This window comes from Motacilla alba, chromosome 1A (assembly GCF_015832195.1).
Source record: "Motacilla alba alba isolate MOTALB_02 chromosome 1A, Motacilla_alba_V1.0_pri, whole genome shotgun sequence".
Lineage (NCBI taxonomy): Eukaryota > Metazoa > Chordata > Aves > Passeriformes > Motacillidae > Motacilla > Motacilla alba.
The window spans coordinates 33,884,217-33,906,216 of record NC_052031.1 but is presented as its reverse complement, the minus strand read 5'-3'; the positions used below and the strand labels follow the sequence as shown (position 1 = coordinate 33,906,216).

Below are 22,000 nucleotides of genomic sequence, written 5' to 3'. Positions count from 1 at the left end.
TTAAATAGTACTCCACAGGTAACTTCTACTTTTAATCTCCTGAGTTTATGTGCTTGTATCTGGGGTTTTTTTATACATAGGGCACTCATGGCTCAAGCAGGTGATTGTGTTTTGATATCAAAGTCCAATGCAATAGAGAGTTGGATGAAATCACCCAGAGGAAGAAAAGTGATCCCTTTTTTATTACTTACTGTACTTTTTTGCAACCACCTCTCTCTCCAAGCTGCCCATCTACAGACAGGGTAGCTCACAAGGATTTCCTCAGCTTTGTCCAAAAGGGGAATTTGTCTGCCCAGCAGACACCTAACAGACCCACCTCAGCCAAAGTCCACCTCAGCAGACATAGATCCACTTCAGCCAGGGGAAACCAAAACACTGGGAGCAAAGAGTCCTATATTGATCGTCTGCTGCAGCTGAGATGGATTGTGTGCTCAACACCTTCCTGGCTAGAATATTCCAGGTGCCTGTTATGCCATAATTTCATCAGAGGAGAAAAAACCAAAATCATTTGTATCTCCTGAAAGGCCCATAGCAGCCTTTTTTTTTTTTTCTGTTTCTAATCTTGTTCACTCCAGAACGAGATGATTTTTGGCAATCAGATCAAGTGTCTTCTACCAGGTGAGGAAAAGCTTCTGCTTTGCATCCTTCAAAGGTAGAGGCACACTTGCCTTCAGCTTCTTTTCACATAGAGTTTATTCAGGGGCTCTAACAAGGCTGCCAGCACCACTACTCCAACATAATAGACCATCAATAATTGCATGGGTAAGTATTCTGCTAGTGGCCTTTGGAGTGAAAACCTGTAACTCCTGTAGTCATTGGCCAAAAAGATAATTTGTCTGAGTCGCTATGAGGAAGGAGGAAAATTGAGGTTGCGAGGTATTTGCTTCGAGAAGGCACCAGGGTACTTTTCTGTCAGCTCTGCTGGCGTTGATTTGCTGCAGGCAATTCTCATTCAACAGCCAAAGAGCGCTGGCAGGAGCTACCTCCTGATTATAAATGGTTTAGTCAATCAAAATATAGCTCCTAAGCTACATAAAGATCTTATTTCTTCTCAGGAGCTTTATATGGACAAAACATGGGAATGCTGTAGCAGGAGGAGGGAAAAAGCTTTATTTAAAAGTGTCAAAAATGAAAGCTTCAGGATCTTGTTGTGGTGTAACTTAAAGTAACTTAGGTACTTGTCAAAGCTAATTAAGACAGGCCATCTGCAAATGCTTGTGATTTGAAACATTCCCCCCTGTGCCAATGGAACAGTGTGTTACAGCTTCCTCACATCCCAGCCTGACAGGCGCTAAGCTGCTCTGCCTGATGCTATCAGTCCCAGGGTAGGGAGAATTTTCCTCCTCCTCCTGCAGCACGAGAGCACTCACCTAAGCATCACACTTCAGCTCTGCTGTGCACCAAAGGACAGGGAAAATGTCCCTGCCTCCACACACTGTTAGGGAGCAGGACAGGAGCACTCCACAGGGAGCAGGGCCAGTGCCACCTCTTTACAGGTGCACAGCTGGGCTCACACCAGTGGGCTGCAGCACCCTGCTGGCTACCCCATGGCAGCAACTTCACCTTGGAAGCACCAGACCAGCTGTTCACTGCCCTTGGCAAGAAATTTGCACACAGAGCTGTAGGCAGTGATGGGCTGGCTCAGGACGAATGAGACCTGCTCGTTCCCATCCCAACAGGGCACAGAGATGGGTGCTGGCAGGATTGGCAAGTGCCTGTGGAGGAGCAGGTCCAGCAGAAAAGAACAGCTCACGGGACTGAAAGCCAGGCAAGGAGAAGGCTGTCTCCTGTGCAGCGGGCACGGCCCTTGAGACACAAATGTTTTTTTTCTCCTTAGCAACGCTGCTCAGTGGTTTTCTCCGTGAAGTGCTCTTCGTACCTCGAGGAAGCCAGAAGTGCTGGAGGAGTGCCAGCCTCCCAGGGTAGCCAACAGCAAAGCCATCTGTGAGCAGCACAGACAGGGCCAGCAGTCGAGGGCTGTCCTGGGCAAAGCACTCTCAGCACAGACCTTTGGAAAAGCCTTTCAAATCCTCAAGGCCATTTTATAAGTGTCACAGTTGGATGAGAGGATGTCACTAGGATGTTTAGAAACCCATTTTTAATTCCACCTGTGGACTTAACAAACTCAAGATTTCTTTCTCCGCTGAAGTTTACGAACCCAAGTCTAAGCACATGGACTCAGGCTTTAACCACAAAGGAATTATTTCAGTTGCCAAGCAGGGTAAGCTACAAAACCAGCTAATTGATGAAGTTCCACACCAGAAAATGTGACAGGACCACCTGTCATGGAGTGACACCTGACTATTGCTCACTGAGCACCCTCTGCCTCCAGCAGGAAAGCTGAGGTTCACTGTATGCACCCCATGGTGAAATGAGTACAGCAGTGAGAAATGGCTTTGATGTGTGGGTAATGCAAAAATTACTTACACTGAAACTTCAAAGAGGCAAAGGGAAAACAAAGCCACATTTTTTTTATTTTTTATTTTTTGTAAAGCACTACAAACAATGCCTGCAGAATTTTTGGGTTTGTTTTTCAAAGAGTCATATATGTGCACACACATTCCTTACTTTTGGGTCCTGCTTATCCATCAGGAGCTGATATTAGAGTAGATGTCTATACCTAGATGGTTTGAGGAAAGCATATTTGTAGTGCCTGAAAGAACCCACAGTTGGGGGAAAAATAATTAAATGTGGAATTTTTACTGCTGCACTAAGGCTGAAATAAAAATATTATTATTATCATTATTATGTCTTTATTCAGGCCACTTTCATTAAATTAAAGAGGTAGTCTTAAATTAATCAGTATGATACTTGAAACCTGCTCAAAAGTCTTTACAAAACAATTGTCAATTGCTTTTCTGCTTCATGGACATTTCTCTCCCATTCTATGTTCAATCATGGTTTAACAGTTCACAGCAATGATTTGCATTTAGACAAATGGATTTTGTATTTAGTCTTAAATGGATTTTGGGCGCTACAATGTTGGGTCAGACAGTCTTGTCTCTGAATGAGAACCTCTGGATTTCCCAGTGCCCTTGTTAGTGATAATATTTCACTGTTCACAGCTGCTCCAGACAATATCTTTAGGTACCTAAGGTATGCACAGTGACGTGCAGCTTGCATATAACCAAACCATAGTAAAGAAAACAGTCTGTAAAACAGAGGAAACAGTTCCCACTCTGTTAGCAGGAACACTGTGTTGCCACTTCCCACAGTGTTACGCAGAGCTTCCAGTACAAGAATTTCTCAACAAAACCTTCCCTAGCTCCACCTCTATCCCTGATATTCTCAAAAAAGATGTCATGACCTTCCACTGTAGTCTCATTTCCCCCTCAAAGTGATGGACACAGCCGTTTCATTCTGCAGCACCTGGCATTTCCACCAAACTTCATGCAGAAATTAAACAACATGATTAACAGCCTGTGTGGATCCAGCAGCTGGAGGTGAACGTGCTTTCCCTGTCTCAGGAGTTTGGTACTGAGCTAGACTGTTTCTTGTTGGGAAAAAGCTAAAGAACCGTTGTTTTTGCCTTATTCCCTATCCCGATGTGTTTGATAGTTGGCAGAGATTCAACACTCACCACAGCCAGAGGCTGGAAAGCACTTCTTGAAAACAAACAAATGAACAAGCAACCAAACAGCAGACAAAATCAAAGACGGAAAATGACACAGAGAAACCCGAGTTCCAGGAGGGGCAGAAGATTTCTGCAAAGGAACAGAAACCAGTTCTACCCATGCCACTTTAACTCTGAAAAAATATATCTGATGGCTGAGAGATGTCTAGTACCACACACTTGAGAAAAAGACAAGGAATCTTCTTCCTCTCAGGAACAATAAAATATAAATCCTAAGATTATGCTAGCAGCATAACAACACTTTAAATCACACTTTGAAAATAAATGTATAATAATGTTTATACAGTTCTAGCTACAGAAAATATTCTTTAATGCTATCCTTAAATTATTAGCATAGCGTTTAAATGACAGACTTTCAAAATAATGTTTTTCCACTGAATTAATAGTTTATCAATAGTTTAAGACACTGAGAAGCATTTAAGACTTCCCCATTCTCAACCTGATACTGCTGAAATCCTTAAACCTCCACAGAACCCCAGAAGGATAAAAAAACCAAAATTTGGCCCTATTTGTCTTACCAGTGCCTTTTTTCCTTCTCCATACCAACTCCTGACCATAGGGCAGCCCTATACAGACACATTCCATAGTAACTTCTTAAGTTTTGAGCAAGAGTAAAATTCCTGCTGGATCTTTCAATAAGCAGATCTTTAAAAAGTGGGACAAGACAGCATTTTGAAGAGAAGCAACAGCATCTGTAAGTGAACAACACAGTACCTGATGATCATTACGCTTCTTGCATTCTTTACTAAGTTTTCTGTAAAAACAAGAGATGCACAGCTGATATCCAAAGGTAGACAGATTTTTCACAAAAGGAAGCACTGTGGAGATAACAGCAACTAGAGAGACTGTCATTCAGGGTGGGCTTCCAAGGGTTCCATTTTAGGGAGGGATCTGAGCTCTTAAAGACTGGGAAGGAAGTGCTGGCAGAAGGCAACACAAATTCCCCACCAGCTCCTGGGAGTCTCAGCAAATGGCACAGGACAAAAGCCAACTTCCAGACCACTGAAATGAAATGAGATGGCCCTGACCGTTCTTCAAAGGAGAAAACAAAGGCAACATTGGGAAGAGGATTAGAGAGCTGGAGTGAGTTAGTTAGGCTTCTTTCAATGAAAAAGTTTAACTAACTAAAACCAAAGAAAGGCCTTTATCCACAGAAGAACACAATCACAAACAAATAGACCACAAAGATGTAATTTTTGGCTCACTGCTCTTTGGGGCTGTAAACTGTATCTATCTATATTTAATATTGATGGGGTTTGTGCTCTAAAATCTCCCAACTATGCTGAATAGGAAACACTAAAAAAGTCCAATTAAAATCCCTTGATTTCAGCCTGGGCTCACCCAAACCAGAAAGCTTTTCAGAGAAACTGCTCGGAGTGCAGGTGCACATGGACCTTACCAAGTAGAGAATGTCACCAATCACCTACGAGGCAGCTCTGTGCTAAATGGTGAAATTCCTCTGGATGTATTCATGAACAGAAATTAGCTCAGTCTAGCCTGTTAAGTATGTCCTCATTATCCTGGGACTACACAAAGTCTGACAAGCTCTGAAAACTCAGTCTGACACAAACATTACTGCAGAAATCTGGGTCTTTTAAAAGCAGATTTAAGAAAAAGAATACACACTGTACCTGTCTCAATCAAGTATTTCTTTTAAAATCAGACCTACTGTTATTTAAAAAAAATCTGTCAAAAGCAGCTAAAAAAAGTTAGAACAGCCATGTCCACAAAATTCCTGCCAAAGATCTTTTCTCTCTAACAGGGGGCAAATAAAAATACAAAACCTATTACTTTCTAAGTCCTGAGAAGAACTTTAGAAACCACAGGGCAAAAGCAGCCTTTGGGCAATATTCAAGGCTGTCAAGATACATAAAGCAGTAGAAGAGTCATCCTCCAGCAATGGGTGATTGCTATATACAGACACCAGCAAGAAAGCTCGGGGACAAAGGCACTGCTGCCACTGACAGAGTAGGCTGGGGGAAGGCCTTTCCACATTTAAGAAAAGTCAGCATTCCAAGGGCTCTCTTTACGACTACAAAAAACCCCAAAGTACAGTGGACAGAATCAAAGTAGGACATAAAATTTTATTCTGAAATGATCTCTGGCCACAACAATAAAATGTAACAAATATTCACTAGAACAGTCTTAACTCCTGTCATCAGCTGTACAATACATACAGTATCATAAAACTGGCCACTAGGATTAAAACCCACTACAACATCTTTAATGTTAAGTGGCAACAGCAGCATCTCACAGAAAATTATACATAAATATATACACAGTCCACATTCAATCATTTTTCACATGTTTTCAGTACACACAGTTGCAGCATATTACAGTCACGTGTCTAAGTCATTGCCCAATAAAAACCCAAGCTACTGCTTAGACGCAATTGTAGCAGTTGAACTGAATTACAATTTGTAGCAGAGATGTACAAGCCCCTAGAAACAATAATTCACAAATGTTATTTTATTCAAATGCTACCATAGTATTACACTGGGCAATATTCTAATCTTTGCTGACTGTAAAAAGAGCTCTTTCTGTATTTGTCACAAATATTACTGATGGAAAAAAATTAACAAATGGAGAGCATTAAATAATGCACATCCTTGCTTAAAGATTTTAATATTGCCCGATGCTACTTATGTCTTTTAAGTGTTTTCAACATTCCCATGAAGTCATTTGTAACTCCAAACCACCCACCGAGTTAAAAGTGGCTTAAGTGCCTTGCACCCAAATTGTAAAAATCCCTGGTCACTTTTATAAGAGCCAGGCACATATAAAAGGAATGCACTTTGGTTCATACCAAATGCCCTGGGATTAAATCACACTATAAAACTAAAGAGTTTGAGGTAAATTTTTACAAATACAGTTGATTTCTGTCTAGTGTCAGTATAACAAAAAATTATTAAGAAAAATCAATTTGATGTTAAAGTACAACCAATGAGGAAGGGCCATCTTTAACCCCTTAATGAGACGGAACTACAAGAACAGAGTGTCCTCTCCACCCTAGCAGTGTGATTGCCTTATTGTTTCTATTAAGGCCTCGATCATCTACAGGATGTTTTAAGACAGGTATAGCACTTAAAAATAGATTTCATCCCTACTAAGCAGTATTCCAAGGGTTAAAGAGGCCAAGATGCATTTATAACAAAAGGCACATTGTTAACACCAAGGGCACAATCCATCCTCTATCCTTAATCTACACATCTTGCATCACTCTCTTGTTCCAACATTTAAGTGGTAATGAACACACCAGTGGTGCAAGAAACTGAGCCAAGTGAGACTGCAACCAAAGACAACACTGCGCTGTTACTAAATCTGAAAATAGCTCAGACATCCCCAGACAATGGTAACATGTGAGACTAAGCACTGTTTCCAAGCCAACTTCTATCAGCCTAATTATCAGAGCCCTTAGAATAAAATCACATCAAAGCAAGAGGCAACGTCCTCCCCCCTCCCCCCCCTTTTTTTACAGGTATAAATAAGCTACAATAAAATGCAGCTACATCACTTAAAAACCTTGGTGTAGCTGCTCCTTTAGTATAGAGGAAGTTCCACTGTATCTGGGTTAAAAAAATAGCTCTTCACACTATAGTTTGGCCTTTAAGTTTCCGGTGGCATTTATGAAGAAGGTGGATCATAAATGCATTATTGGCATTAAGAACTGGTTACACGAAAAAGAAAATTTAGTGGTTGTAGCCCATTAATGACCCATGAACATCATGAACGTTTTCACCTTAAGTTGCCACAAAAGGCAGGAACATGTATCAATGTCTGCTTTAAAAAATATCAAGGGAGATGATTCTTCTTTCACCCTTAACATCAGCATCCTTATTTCCCAACTTTTGCAGGAAGCCTTAAGGTAGAAAGGAGTGGTAAAGCCAAGCAGGTGGTGGAGGAAGTAAAGATTCCCTGTTACTGTAGAAAAATACATAGCATTGTATTCCCACAGTCATGAGAGTTAGTTAATTCTACATTAAAATTAATATATCTCTTTTCCAGACTTAGAATTTACTGACCATAATTTACTGGATATTAATATTCTAAACCCCACTTTTCTTAGAAGTATTATATTTAATTTTTAACATGATTTCACCCATGTTTACATATTGCACTTACACATATTATATAAAGTCGTGAACAGTTAACACGAAATAATTTAATTTGACTAGAGGCAAGAAATTATCTTTTTATTTTAAAAAGAAAGAAAAATGGTTGATTGACAGTCTAATTTTTACATTTATCAATCAACAAATAACATCCTCTACTCAGAAATTATTTTGGAGCTTCTTTAGGTGTTGACTTTTTGGCAAGAAGTTCAGCGATATGTTTCCTGAGAATTCTGTCACTTTTTTTCTTTATATCCCTCCCCCAGTCTTACATTAAATTAAAAAATAAAGCAAACCAACACACAAAAATTAAGCTGTAAGTGGTAAATTAACCAATATGAAGGAGAACTTAACCGGAAACTTTCTTGGCCTCTCAGGGGACCATGCTTTAAGTAATTTTCACAATTTGTACAAGTAACTCAGTAAAATCTGTGCATATAAATGTTGTTTATAAGTAAAGTTACTGAGGTTTAATGCAATCCATTCTAGTATGTCTTGTTCTAACATCCATAAACTCTTATGGATTGTTCTACTTTGTTTAAAATTCCCTTTTCATATGTTTTATACATCCAATGTAGACCACAGCCATTGTACGCATTAAAATACTGATCTCATATTTCAAACTGTTCCTGTTGAAAACATGCTACAACACGTGAATAACTCTCTCGTAGGTCTAGATACTATTCTTTAGTAGATCGTCTTTCTTCCATGAATGCAGTTAAAAGTAAAAAAAAACAACCAAGCATTAGCACACACACACGTGAACAAATCTACACATATCTCTCTAACTGTTCTTTCATAGTTAATTTTCATCTATGAATGCCAAAGATTAAATCAAATTCCAAGCGCTTAGCTTTCCTTTGATAATTTTCCCTTATTAGAAGCTATCTAGGATGATGTCTTCCAACTGAAAACCTTTCCACTGAGGATCTTTCCTTCAACAGTTAAGCTGTCTAAGGTGAAGTACTCCTCTACAGGAAGCAATGTAGTAACATTGTGTTTGCCTCTACATGCAGATTTGATCTGAAGTGTAAATGTACCACAGAAGTCACAGTCGCTCAAACATTGTCAGAGGAAATAAAAGCAACCTTGAAATCCATGTAGTTTAACAGTCTGGAAGTTACAGTATAAAACTGACAGAATGAGCACTTCTGCCCATGTGATTTTGGGAGATCAAGCTGCACATTAGAAAAAAAAAACTAAGAGAAGAGATAGCGGAAAAAAAAACAAAAAAGAAAAAAGGAGAACCTGTGTGAATGCTCAACGTTACAAACCTAAAACAAAGTTCAGAACAATTTTGCTTTACCAACTAATCAGCCACTTTCAAATTCAGAGAAACAGACATATTGCCATTTTCATGCTTTCCAAGACCACCCGTTCCTCTCACTCTACCACGTGGCATGTAAAGTAAGAGTCATTTTAGCCCCGGTGTTATTTTTTGCATTATGTTTAAATGATCATTTTAATCAAAGCCTGTAACTTTTAAATAGAGATAGTATTCCATAGGAGGTGGCAGTATCTTTAGTGATACCATGACTATCTCTGGGCTTCCACATCAAAAATGACAATAGAACATGCTATGGCTCCACTTTAAACTACAAGTTTACAAGTGCTTAACTGTATTCTTTTGAGTGTTCTCCCTGGAGTCCAGTCAGTCATAGATGTGAGTGTGCACAGAATCCAGACCAAACCTATAAAATCCAAAAGGTAGTCTTTCAAATTTACCCCAGGTTAAAACTAATATGAACCATGGAAGAGAAAGGTTAATACCTTTGATACCACGCTGCAATGCATGACAGTCATGTTGTAACCAGTGGCCTGCCACTGATGTTTATTACTGTGTCACACTAGTTACAGTAAGGCTAATTGTACTGTAGAAGACAAACATTTTAAAAAATAAGTATAAAAAACTTAAAGCATTGTCCCCGTATTTTTATAAAAAGAAAATTAACATTTAAAATTACATTTAAAATGAGTGCTGAAAGATACAAATTAATAGATTTATTGAGCAAATAAAAATGCATAACTGAGCTAATTTTTCATACAAATAAGGCTCAGCCACATTGTATCTCTCATATTAACAGCATTGGGTTTTTCAAACTCAGCTAACGAGTTTTGGCAACACTGTTCTTTGCTGAATATTCCCATTGGCATCTGTCATCTGTGCCAAATTAGTCCTCAGTTTTGAAGCTGAGCTTGAAGTCGGAGGTAACTTGGAGATTGAAGTTATAGCACCAGTACTCTCTGAAATTCTCTTTGCTGAGGTCTTTTCCCCAGTTGGAGGTTTTGGCAACCGTCTCCTTAGCCAGGGATGCCGCAAAGCCTGGCTGGGCGTCAAACGGGCAGCAGGATCCCAGTCTAAACACTGTTTTAAGAAGTCAAGGAAGAGGGGATCATCACACCCCTTTAATGCGTTACCCCACTCTCTGCTCTCTGGTGGGCCACGCAGTTTTCCCCTCCGAGAGCGTCCACCATTAAGTACTACAGAGCCATCAGACAAGGTTGTGATGCTGCAATAGCGGGGATAACCCTTAGAGCTCACAAAGTTTTTTGCTCGCTTGGATGACTCCAAGAGTTTTGGAGAAGGCATGCCCAATAGTTCAATCATACAAGCCAGCTGATCTCCTTCATCTTCTCCAGGTAAAAGTGGATAACCGGTCAGAAGCTCTGCTAGGATACAGCCCAAGCTCCACATATCTATGGGCATCCCATAACGAGCACCGAGGATGACTTCGGGTGCACGATAAAACCGTGACTGAATGTAAGTGTAGACACGCTGATGCTCGTAACAACTTGAGCCAAAATCAATCACTTTAATACCACTTCTACCCTGTTGTTTCAACAGAATGTTCTCAGGTTTAAGGTCACAGTGAATGATTCTGTTTTTGTGCAAAGCATCCAAGCACTGTAAAATTGAGTGGGCAAACTTCCGAACCAAAGGCAGGCTAAAGCCCTGAAACTTGTTTTTCTTTATTAATTCATAAAGGTTCATGCTCAGCAACTCAAATGTCATGCAGATATGGCTGCGGAATGTGAAGTTTTCCAACATGTGAATAACATTCATGTTGTTATCCTTATCTTGTTTCCGAAGGTGTTCCAGAATCTTAATTTCTTCCGCAGCTTGGCGGTGGAAACGTTTTTCATTTCTCACCATTTTTAGTGCCACATGCTGATGCATCTTGTGATCGTAGGCCTTCACCACCTGCCCAAAGCTTCCTTTCCCTATAACTTTCAGGACTTCATACCTGTATGCAATATGATCATGGGGTACTTGAATGTAAGACCCTTGGTCATCATCATACCCACAGTTGTTTGAACCACCAATCACACCTTGCCGCTTCTTTGCATTTGGACCCAAGAAGTATATTTCAGGGTAGCTAAAAATCTCATGATGCTCAAAAGCTGTTAATTTTTGCATGTATTGCTTCATTGCTTGCTCTGGTGTGATAACAGAGGCTTTCACCTTCCCTGTTCCATCTCCAGATTTTAGAGAGCTGGAGCTCCCTTGTCGCCTGTGGGCACTTTCTGTCTGTCTGTCCTGAACCACTGGCAATCCAGATTTGCCTAGCGTTGTAAGTCCATTTGGCTGCGTTGTCAGAACTGTTCTCTTGTTACTATTATCTTCAAAGAGCTGCTGAACCTGGATTTGTCCATGGCTACCAACATGTAGGTGTTCATTCATTGTGTGCTTACCGCCTCCAACCTAAAATTGAAAATAAATACATACCCAGTTAACAAGAAAGACATGAACCCCATGCATCAACATTCACTCTGCAACCCTCCATTCTGCCTAAATCACAAAAAAATGAAGTGTCTTCTTAGATGTCAATTGTTTACAGAGAATCTATAAAATACAGCACGTATACTGTGATACTGCTGGATGCTATTAAATTTCCTGATTCTTGTTTCTCAAATGCTATTTTCATGACTCTCCAAAACATCTGCAACAAGACAATTACAAGCATGCTACCATGAGAAGCTAACAATATTTCCAAGGAATCTTCAAGGCAGCAGACCAGTAACATCAAGATGCATGCTTGAGGGGCATCTGACTTCATAAAAAATAGTAACAGTTTTACAGATGCTGAAGATAACATACAATGCCAGTAAAAACTTACATGGCTTATGCTCTCATCACCTGTTCTCAGAAATCAAGATTTTAACTTGTTCCTAAATTTGCTGTGTATCAAAGGTTACAGATACATTTTTAAGCAATAAGGAATGTGTTGTGACACGCACAAAGAGGAAAAGAACCCACACACTTCTGAAGTTCAAGAATGCAACTTGCTGCTTGCAATTGAGACAGTCACAAGTCAGCAAAACATTCCAATCAATGAAGAATAAGCATATCCTTTAGCACTTTCCCAAACCAGTCTAACAATAACTTTTAACCAAAATGAGATTTGGAGCCTTATGCAGACTTGAGTAGAGAGCAAATCTTTGCCTTTAGGAACATATGGTAACTTTATTTTTATAGGAATGGAAAAAAAAAATAATAGATTTTAGAAATTGCATTTGTTCTTGACAGTGTGTACATGGGAATAAATGGCAGCATTCAGCATTTTCAAGCAAACAAACAGCAAAGTACTGGGGTGTGAAAACAGCTACTGCTCCAAACCTGTTATTTTTAAGACGAAACAAGAAATTTACAAGCATACTTGCCACTAAAATAGCTGTCCTTAGAATTCCTCATTTGCTCTCAAGTAGAGGATAATTAGTTTGTCTTCTGCCTGGTCTTACACAAATGTGGGAAGAATTCCCCTGCTGTCTCTCCAGCTGATTCACCAGTCTTAATATTTATGTCAAATTACTAACGAAAAGTTCACTGATACTGTCAGACAGATGATCAAGCCAGGGCTGAGAACACTTTTCATCTGAACTGTATTTTTTCTAGGCAGCTAAGGATAACACATCCCTTGTTCACTTAAGGTTGCTGAAATGAAATCAGAAAATGACAGTTGTGTGCTGTGATTTGAGGCAATGAATGTGCGCTGCAACAGCAGAAGTGCTTCCTAATGAGAAAACCCAGACATGCAAGGCAGACTCGAGCATACTCTGTGCTTCTGTTAAGGCATCAGTCTGATATGGCAGAAGCATATTTCTGTAAATTCACTAACTTGTTTGCAAAGACTTGCCAGCTGCACACCAGCTTCATCTTTGGACAGTATACTGAAATTTGCAGCTCTCAAACTCATATAATGTAAGAACAAGGGCTCTTGGGGTCTGCTTCTGCCAAATTAACTGCTCTTCTGATTCCATTTTGACTGATGTTCATTCATCATTGCAGTTTGACTCTGTATGTTTGCTTGCAGAGAAATTTAGGCTCACACTATCAAATTTGATCAATCTCATAGAAAGCTCTACCACACAATCACAATTCAGAGCAAAGATGTTTGTAACATTTGAGCACAATGAAGATATACAGGAAATCCACAAAAAACTCCCTTCCTAGTTTGATGTCTCAAAGGCACCAGAAATTAAATCATTAAGAGGACTTATCATGCCTACAGGCAATTCCTTCAGGTCAAGTTTGAGGCACACTGCAGCAGCAGTTTCCTGGAGGTTGCCCTGATCCTGTATATAAACAGCAGTTACTGCAAAGGAAAAAAAAAATTGCCCCAAGAACTGCTAAATCACCTATTTCAGAAGAACCAGATCTTGTTAGTAAGATGTGTCATAGGTTCAGCACTGGAGAGCTGTGCAATTAAGGCATAGTGAAACAGCTGAGTAAATATACAATACGAAAGACTCAAGCTAGGAAACTCTAGGTACAAAAATTTATTCTCTAACACTAATTGAACAAATGCAGAACATACCTAGACAAACTGGGAGTAGGCAATACTAATGTAGACAACAAAGAAGAAAGAATAACACTGCAAAAGTAATCTTTAAGAACTTTTTCACCTAAGTACTCATTGCCACAGCTTGCATCTTGAATTTTTTTCCCCCTCAAGTCACCTGTTTTCACAGTTAACTATTTTCCATCCTTCCTAAGCACTGCTTGCTTCAATGTTTGTACTGAGAAGTTCTCCAGGGCTTGGAAAAAAACCCATATATTTATTCCATCTCAACAGGGACTAAACAGTTATTTTTTCTAAAAGTGTGCTTGTGAACACATGACGAAGTGTAAACCATGTAGCTCTGCTTCCTGCATCTTCAGGCAGATTCATGGTTTTTCAAGCAGCAGAATGAAATCACCAGCATTATTCCAACTTCAACCCAAATCTTAAGTGACTGGTTTTGCCAGTTTCAGTCAGCTGCTTGGGAATGCAAATGCAGACGCAGACAGTAGCACTGGTTTTCTTTGTAGAAAATACCACATTATCACAGGCTCTATTCCAAAAACTGCACAGGAGAAGAGAGCTCATTTTTCTTTCAAAAAAGCCCAACAGGAGTTTTAGAGCTATCAGACACAACACAACCACAAAGTACATATCAAAAATGAACTTTCCTCATCTATTTCCAACCTGGATGAGGGCTGGATTTGCACCAGTTCTTTACTCTGCCTATCTACTTCTGGCTACTTGGGTGTCTGAGATTGCTGTCAGGCTCAGGCTTGCACTGCTCACAAGCTCCACAGGCTTCACCAGCAACACCGTAAGTTCCTGAACCACAACTAATGGGCTTGGCAAGCTACAAAAGACTACAGCCTTCTTAGTCCAGTACCAAACTCTTCTTAGTACACAAAAGCTCCATCAGCCTTTCAACCGAAACCACATGCCTGCGAGGTTTACGACACCTCCATTTTGCTTCTGCAGAGGGACCCGTAAATTCCAGAACCAACAACCTACACAACTGACCACCTGCACGCACTTACAAAGCTTACTGATTATATATTGTGTTGGTTGTGCTGAAACCCATCCACACCTTCTAAGATTTACATATTTTTGTAGCACACATAATCAAAAAGCTACTGTTGTAAGTCTATAGAATATATTGAAATAACTGGTGAGCTTGAACCCATCTTCCTGAATCTTCTGACACCATCAACTACATAACAGCAAATATTACAATGCGGTGTTTCTTTTCTTTCTTAGTAGTGTATCATAACTTCAAAATCACCATTAAGATCTTACTTTTACTTTGGTATGTTCATTTTATGGAAGCTGATGACTATGTTGAAAACACTCACCTAATCTTTGAAGTAGAAACACCAAGCAAAACAAAACTACACCCTAAACTACGATCAATAAATAAAAAAAAAAACAACCAAACTTTAATCCAAGAGTAGTATTATTTGGGTTTCTTTTGCCTTCACAAATGTATTTAGAAGCACAAGTAGAACAGTAACTTATTATACATAGGTAACAGACCTGTAACAACAGGGAAGTAGCATAGAAATTAATCCAGCCTGCTAACAAGGAGGTAAACCCATTTACAATTCCCTTGCAGTACACTCACCCAATGCACTGATCTGTTTCAAGACCTTTTACAAGACTACTTATAGGACTGAACCCCACAGGAGCATGTACCTCTTCTCAACTTTATCCTCCAAATGCATCAAAATATTATATAATCATATCATATTTCATCTTTGTAACAGTCACTTTGTGCAATTTTTAGCACCCTATAAAACTATCCAAGACAGACATATGATTCAGCTGTATCTTATAAGTTTATTTTGAGCAAAATCACAGAAAAAAGATTATGCTGTCAATCAAAATCTAAAAAGGTTTGTAAAATTAATCTTAATCATAGAGTAATCATGATGGCCTGCTGAAATACTGCACAGGAATAAGATGTCATTATCTGCTATTACTTTGCACAGATGAGGACAAAGGGAGAAACAGTGTTCTAAAGCAGTAACTTAATTAAAGAATAATTGTTACATTATATACCCCTTTCTTCACAGCATTTCTGGGCGTGCCAGTTTCAGCCCTACTGTGTCAAACACACAAGAGGCATATGGTATCAGGTGCAGCATGCTTCACTGCCTATTTTGTTGACTACAAAACAAAAGCCTGAGCAAAGGTACAAAAGGCTGCCTTTTTCCTTGATAAACTAATTCAGCAACATTCCTCCATTCAGCATTAAAGACACTTGCTAACTAGTACAATGATAATAATACTGGATTATCCCTAATGGTTTTATAATGAGTATAGGTTTTATACACCAAAAAAGACTAAGCCTTTGTTGAGCTTGGGGCTCAACAAGAGTGGTAGAAAGAACACACCATTTGGATTTTTGCTGTTGTTGTATCTGGTCCATATAAGCTTATTTTTTGAAAAGTTAAACATAACTTCATACAGCAAATATTTTCACAGACTGAACTATGCCTCAAAAGTGATACTGATTCTTAAATTTTTAAATTCTCTTAGGGGTGCAGTGAGTTTGAATACTTCTGGGACAACCCGCATTTACTACACATGATAAAACTCAAAAGGACAGCCAATGTACACTGAACTCCTTGGGTTAGGTGAACTATACAAATATGAGAGATGTGCCCAAAAGTACTGCAGTCCCTACAGCACCACAGTCACCAGCTGCTGGAACCCAAATTTCACAGCAGACCCCCACAGCCCTTTAAAGTTAAGATAGCCTCATATTCTCCCCAGATACAAATTTAAATAGAGGGAGAAACAACCAAAGAAAACGAGATGTAGTAAAATCCAGGTCATGACTGCACAGTTATTTGCACTCAAATGTGACAGGATTTCTGTGGCATTTAATACATGAAAACACCACATTAAGAAGGTATTTGCTTTGGTTTTACCTGCTTTAAAGCAGAGGACAACAGCAAAAATTAGCAGCATGTGACCTACCAGGTCTTTGCATTAACAGAGTCCAGGAATCTCTTTTCCATTATAATGTAAGTCAATTTAAAAAATAAATTAAAAAATCAAGACTAATACAATGACTGATGCAAAAATATAGGGGTAAACATTCAACGCTGGTGGCAAAAGAAAACAGGCTTGCTGCACAGAAATCTTAGAAAGGGCTTGAAGGAGGGAGGGCACTGAATCATGCATTATAAATGGGTTGTTTTACAGTACTAGACAGGAGGATAAAAACATTAATACTGGTATAGTGCAAGAGAAACAGAAACAGTGCAGAATGCAGGAATACATGCCAAGCAAGAAAGAACAGAGATAGAGCTAGGCAGAAGGCAGAGATGAGTCTGGAAGAGGGACTCACAGACAGGTTGGGATTTATACAAGCAGAGCAGCAGGCAAGCAAGATAATCTCTCCTGCATCAAGTCAACTGGATGTTAAAAGACCATAATGAAATAGCAGAGACTGAATGGAAAAAGGTTCCAATCATCACAGCAAGAACTTAAGGCTTCCAAAGAGAAAGCACTGACTTTGGAAAAGAAAATGAAGAAGACAAGGGGTTGGAAACAGGTTCATGTTTTCCACCACAAGGCAAAAAAGACAGCCAGGGGTGGAAGCATACACAAATAAGCCTAGGATGAAGGCACATTAAAAAAAATAAACAAAACCTTTCCCTAGTAGAACACACAACCCCGCCTGCTTAGCAACAAAGGCTGCTGTGCTTGCAAAGACTGCTACCAAAACCTCTGTCCCATTTTATGAAGCTTGTGTAAAACATCATCTTCTCCCCTTCTACCCATGCTATTTATAATCTACCAAACAATGAAATTTCACTTGACAGTAGGAGACCACAGTTTCAGCAGAGGCTGGATCACACGAGCAAGAAATATGACAAGTAGTTGACTTCTTCCCTGTCTGCATTAAAAGAAAAACCCTTCAGCTTAAACAAAATGTAACTTCTACCTCGTTTCTCTCGCAATTAGTATACATACTATGCACACTTACATATAAACGCCAGCAGTTCACCCACTTAAGCACACCATACGTTCTGAAAGTTTGAAACACAAACAGAAATACTCTGGTTTTAGCTGTTACAGATGCCACATAGATACAACAGAGATGAAAACAGGATAAGCAAATGGACACAAGAAGGAAAATAAGAAAACTGAAAGAACCCATTTTAAACAGGTCTGATTGGAGGAAGTGGTGGGATGCAAAACCAATGGTTTCAATCTGTCAGTGTCAGCTGAGGTCAGTAGGCCTAAGTTTACAGAACAGATACTGCCTCACTTTTTTTTTTTCAGGTTAAAATCCAGCATTCTGGTGTCATATCTGATCCTTACCACAAAAAGGTATGTTAGCAAACCACAAAATAACCACCTACAAAGGCAGTATGAGGCATTTTTGTAATAGCACCCAAGGCTAAAAAGCCACTGTAGAGTAGGCTCTTTATCACAAAGGAAAGACAGACTTTGAAACAGTCAGAATCTAGAGGAACATGATCCATCACCATATAATGCTTGATCATTCCTGGGTGCTTCCATAAGTACACGTATGTATGCTACATATAAACACAGGCACACATACACAATCACATACTTGCAAAGATACTTGGAACACAGAAATGTAACACGTGAACACCCCTTGAATGCTTTTATAAAGACTGCATCTTTACATACATATATATATATACACACAGACACTATATATAATACATATACACAAAATCGTTGTATAAGAATACCATAATTCTGTACTTCCAAAATTAGTAAGTAGTCACAGAAAAACAGCTGGACCACCATGCTTTCACAAATCCTAAATTAAATCTGGGCTCTGTTACATGTGAGCCCTACTGTAAATGCACTTGCATGATTGGTGCCCAGGCTGTTTGTACTATGTTCCTTCTTCTGTGATTTTATTTAAACAAACCCCTAAGCTGTTGCCCCAACTCTAAAATCAAGCAGCACTTAACTGGTATGAAATGTGAAAAACATTGGCCTTTTATACTAACAAACAATTCAGACATGTACTCTAGCTACATAATCTCCAGTATGCAGCTCCACCTTGAATTTGCAAAATACTCCTCACTCCTTTTGAGAATACCCTATATATATATACACACTGATTTTTTATTTTACTTAAGACAACTCTTGCTATAAATGGATTTGAATAAGATGTTTTACCCCTGAAGTTACATGGAAAGTCACTGAAACACTAATATCTAAATGCACAGTTTCACCTTCCACTAGCCCATAATCACATTACCATTTAAAGCTCTGCCATATGTTTACAAAGACAGTATGTGAGCATCCACGAAGAACTCATTAATTCTATGAAAAGTATGCCATCAATGCCTTTCAGGGTCAGTATGAAATCCTTATGAATTCAAAAGGAAATGTATGCAATAAAAATTTCAGACACTTAGTGTTAACATGACAGTATATAGATCGCTCTCTCCACTCTGTCATGCCTTCAGGACAGAGATACCTCCTCTTACCCATATATAGTGGCATACTTGGGAAGTTTCATTCCTAGTAGATTAACTAGGAGTGGGAGATAATGTGAAATATCACAGAACCGGAAAATAACACCCTTTTTGTGCCATCAGCGGTTATTTCTTTATAGGTAAACTACTGCAGCAATAAAGGCAGATTCATCCAATCATTGTCCTTGAGCCCAGCGATAGTTATCGCTAGGGAAGACTGCGATCGGCCTGAGCTGATCAGACATTTGAAGGGGAGAGCAGCCTTCATTTTTCACCACAGTTCATTCGACATTTTAATCACAGGGACTAACCTCAACTCAAAAAATGTATTCACCAGAACATCTCCTCTATGAGAGTGTGAAACATCGAAATTGTCTCTGAAAATGAGACACAAAACCAGACTGGTTTTGTGATGAGACCAGAAGGGGAGATGGGGGTAGCAGGGGAGGGAGAAAGCCATGTGTGCAGTTACAGGGTCCCAGCCTCACAAAAAGCATGCACATTTCATCGGAGCCTGCAGAAACCAACCGCACGTTGTTCCAGCAGCATGCGCCTCGGGGGGCCCATGCGCGCTCGGTCCCGCCGCTGGGGACACCTGGCGAGCAGCGCCGCGGCACCCCCGGGCCAGACGCCCCTTCCCCGCACCCCGTCCACACCCTCCCCAGCCCGGGCTCACCGTGTGAGAAGCGTTGCTGGCCCTGAGCGGCGGCAATGCGAGGGGCGATGGCGGGCCGGTCCCAGCTCCTGCCCGGGAGACCCCGGCTCCGGTGCCCGGGGAGGACGGCAGCGGGCGGCCGCTGTCCCCTGCCCTGCCTGCGGAGAGCAGAGGAGTGAGCGCGGCGGGCAGCTGCGGCCCTTCGGGCACCGAGCCCGTCGGGGCGGCGGCGGCGGCCCCAGCGCTCGGCCGGCACCGCCGCCCGTCTTGCTTCAGGCAGAAGCCATTAAAAGCTAATCACCGCCGCGGCGCACACACGCACCGATCCGGCTAATAGCGCGGGCGGGCCGTGCTCGCCCGGCTAAGCCCTTCATCTGAGATTAACCCGCCACCGGCAGGCGCCTAACCGGGAGAACGAGCCGGCTCTGCTCCGCGCACGCCTCGGGGCTGGACGGCTGCCCGCGCCTCCCGCCTCCCCCCGAGCCGTCTGGCCCGGCGAAACCCCGGCGCCGCCGGGGACCCGCCAGGAGTTCACAAGTCTGCCGCGGGAAGCGGCGGAGAGCACCGCTGCCCCACGTCAAACGCAGCCGCTCCGGCACTCGCGGCGATCCCCAGTTCTCCTCGGGTCGTTTCCCTACGCGACTTCTCTCGGGTCCCCGCTCACCCCGCCCCGCTCCCCTGAGGCGAACTCGCCATCCCGCACAACAGCGGCTCGCCGGAGCCCAGCGCGCAGCCCCCGACGGCCCCCCGGGCTCGGCCGCCGCGGGGGGAGGGCGGATCATTGTTCGACACACACGGCACCTCTGCGGCGGCGGCGGCGGCGGCGGCCGCGGGGCCCCCCAGCCCCCCCGCCTCCGTCCCCCTCCGCCGGGCCTCCGCAGCCCGGCCCAGCGGTGGCGATCGCGGCGGCTCTCACTCGCTCTCCTTACCGGCTGGATAGGCAGCACCAGCGGCGGCGCTAGCCGAGGGTTTTCTGGTTAACATGGCCGCTGGAGAGGAGGGAGAGGAAAAGGCATGTCAGGGTGGCTCTCCTCCGCTGCTCCTCGGCCTCTCCGGGCGGCGTCTGCCTCTCTTCTCCGATCAGCTACACCCAGACCCAGACACGTCCTGCGCTGCATCCCCCTGGCCCCGGGCCGGCCGGACAGACCCTCCAACGGCCCGTCGTCGCCTCCCGCCGCAGCCGCAGCAGCAGCAGCCGCGCCGCCGCCGCAGCCCCCGGCCCAAGCTCATCACCTCCCCCACCCCGCCCCGGTCGCCCCGGTCCCCTCGCACGGAGGAGGGGGCAGCAGCAGGCGGCCGGACAGGACCCTCCTCCTCGCGCGGCGGAGCGGGGACAAACAGCGCACAGGATCGGCAGTCCCCGCCCCGTCGGCCGCGTGCCCTCCTTCCGTCCCTCCCCGCCGCTCCCTCCTGTTCCTTACCGCTCCGCCGCCGCGGAGGCGGCGCGGCCCGCGGCTCCCCCCGGGCGCCGCACGTCCGCCCGCCCGCCCACCCACCCGCACAACGGCCGCGCCGCCCGCCCGCACAACGGCCCCGCCGCGGGGCCGGGGCGCGCCCGGCCGTTGGGCAGCGCGGCCGCGCAGCCATGTTGGCCCGGGCAGGGCGGCGCGGGCGCGGGTACCGGCACGGCGGCGGGACCGGCTCCGGCCGCCCGGGCAGCCCCCGGCCTGGCAGCGGCCCTGTGCGCCAGGGGGAGGGGGCGATGCCCGCGGGGAAATCGGCATGTGCGGGAATCGTGCGTGGGGGCAGAGGAGCCGGGGGATGGCCAGCTCGTGAGGCGGCGGGGACCACTCTGTCAGACCGGAAAAACAAAGGTGGCCCCGTGGGACGAGGGATAAATAACTTGGAACGCGTAGTGTTTAAGTGAAAACTTTAAAATAAAGGGGGAAAAGAAGCGTTTGGGATTGCCCTGGAGGCGTAAGTGTCTCAGCTTAGAATGAGAATGCGAGGGGCGTTATTGGCCTTGTTTTCCAAACTGCACGACGTGCTTTGTGGAGTACAATGCTTTGAATTCCTGGTTTGTCAGCTCGAACGTCATTACTGCCAAAAATAGAAGACTAAGCATTTGCCCCGCTTGGAACAGCGTTGAAGTGAACTGTCCTACCTATGCTCAGCCCTTTTTGAAGTCCATACGGACCTCGCAGGTTTTTCTTTTGAAACAGCTGGTAGATGTATAGATAGACCTCCCTTCATCCCCTTCCACAGAAAAGACAGAAAAATTAATCTCCCCTTTCCCTATGTCTAAGCAAAAAAAAAAAAAAATAACCCAAACAACTAAATAAATCCATGCCTTTGCCTCTTTCAGTGCCACAGATACATGCATAAACAAAGACGTTTCCTGT

General features: G+C 42.7%; 1 protein-coding gene across 2 annotated transcripts; it reads right to left on the bottom strand.

Moving 5' to 3' along the window:
• Window positions 1–5,698: 5,698 nt before the first annotated feature.
• DYRK2 (dual specificity tyrosine phosphorylation regulated kinase 2) lies at window positions 5,699–21,011 on the bottom strand. Of its 2 annotated transcripts, XM_038154407.1 has the most exons (3): window positions 20,588–21,009; window positions 19,680–19,816; window positions 5,699–11,449 (listed from the first exon to the last, which is right to left on the bottom strand). In XM_038154407.1, the coding sequence occupies exons 1-3, from the start codon at window positions 20,640–20,642 to the stop codon at window positions 9,848–9,850; spliced, it is 1,794 nt and encodes a 597-aa protein (XP_038010335.1). In that variant the 5' UTR covers window positions 20,643–21,009; the 3' UTR covers window positions 5,699–9,847. The 2 variants fall into 2 exon arrangements, with proteins under 2 accessions (XP_038010335.1, XP_038010336.1); XM_038154408.1 differs by lacking the exon at window positions 19,680–19,816 and having other exon boundaries at window positions 20,588–21,011.
• Between the last annotated feature and the right edge of the window lie 989 nt (window positions 21,012–22,000).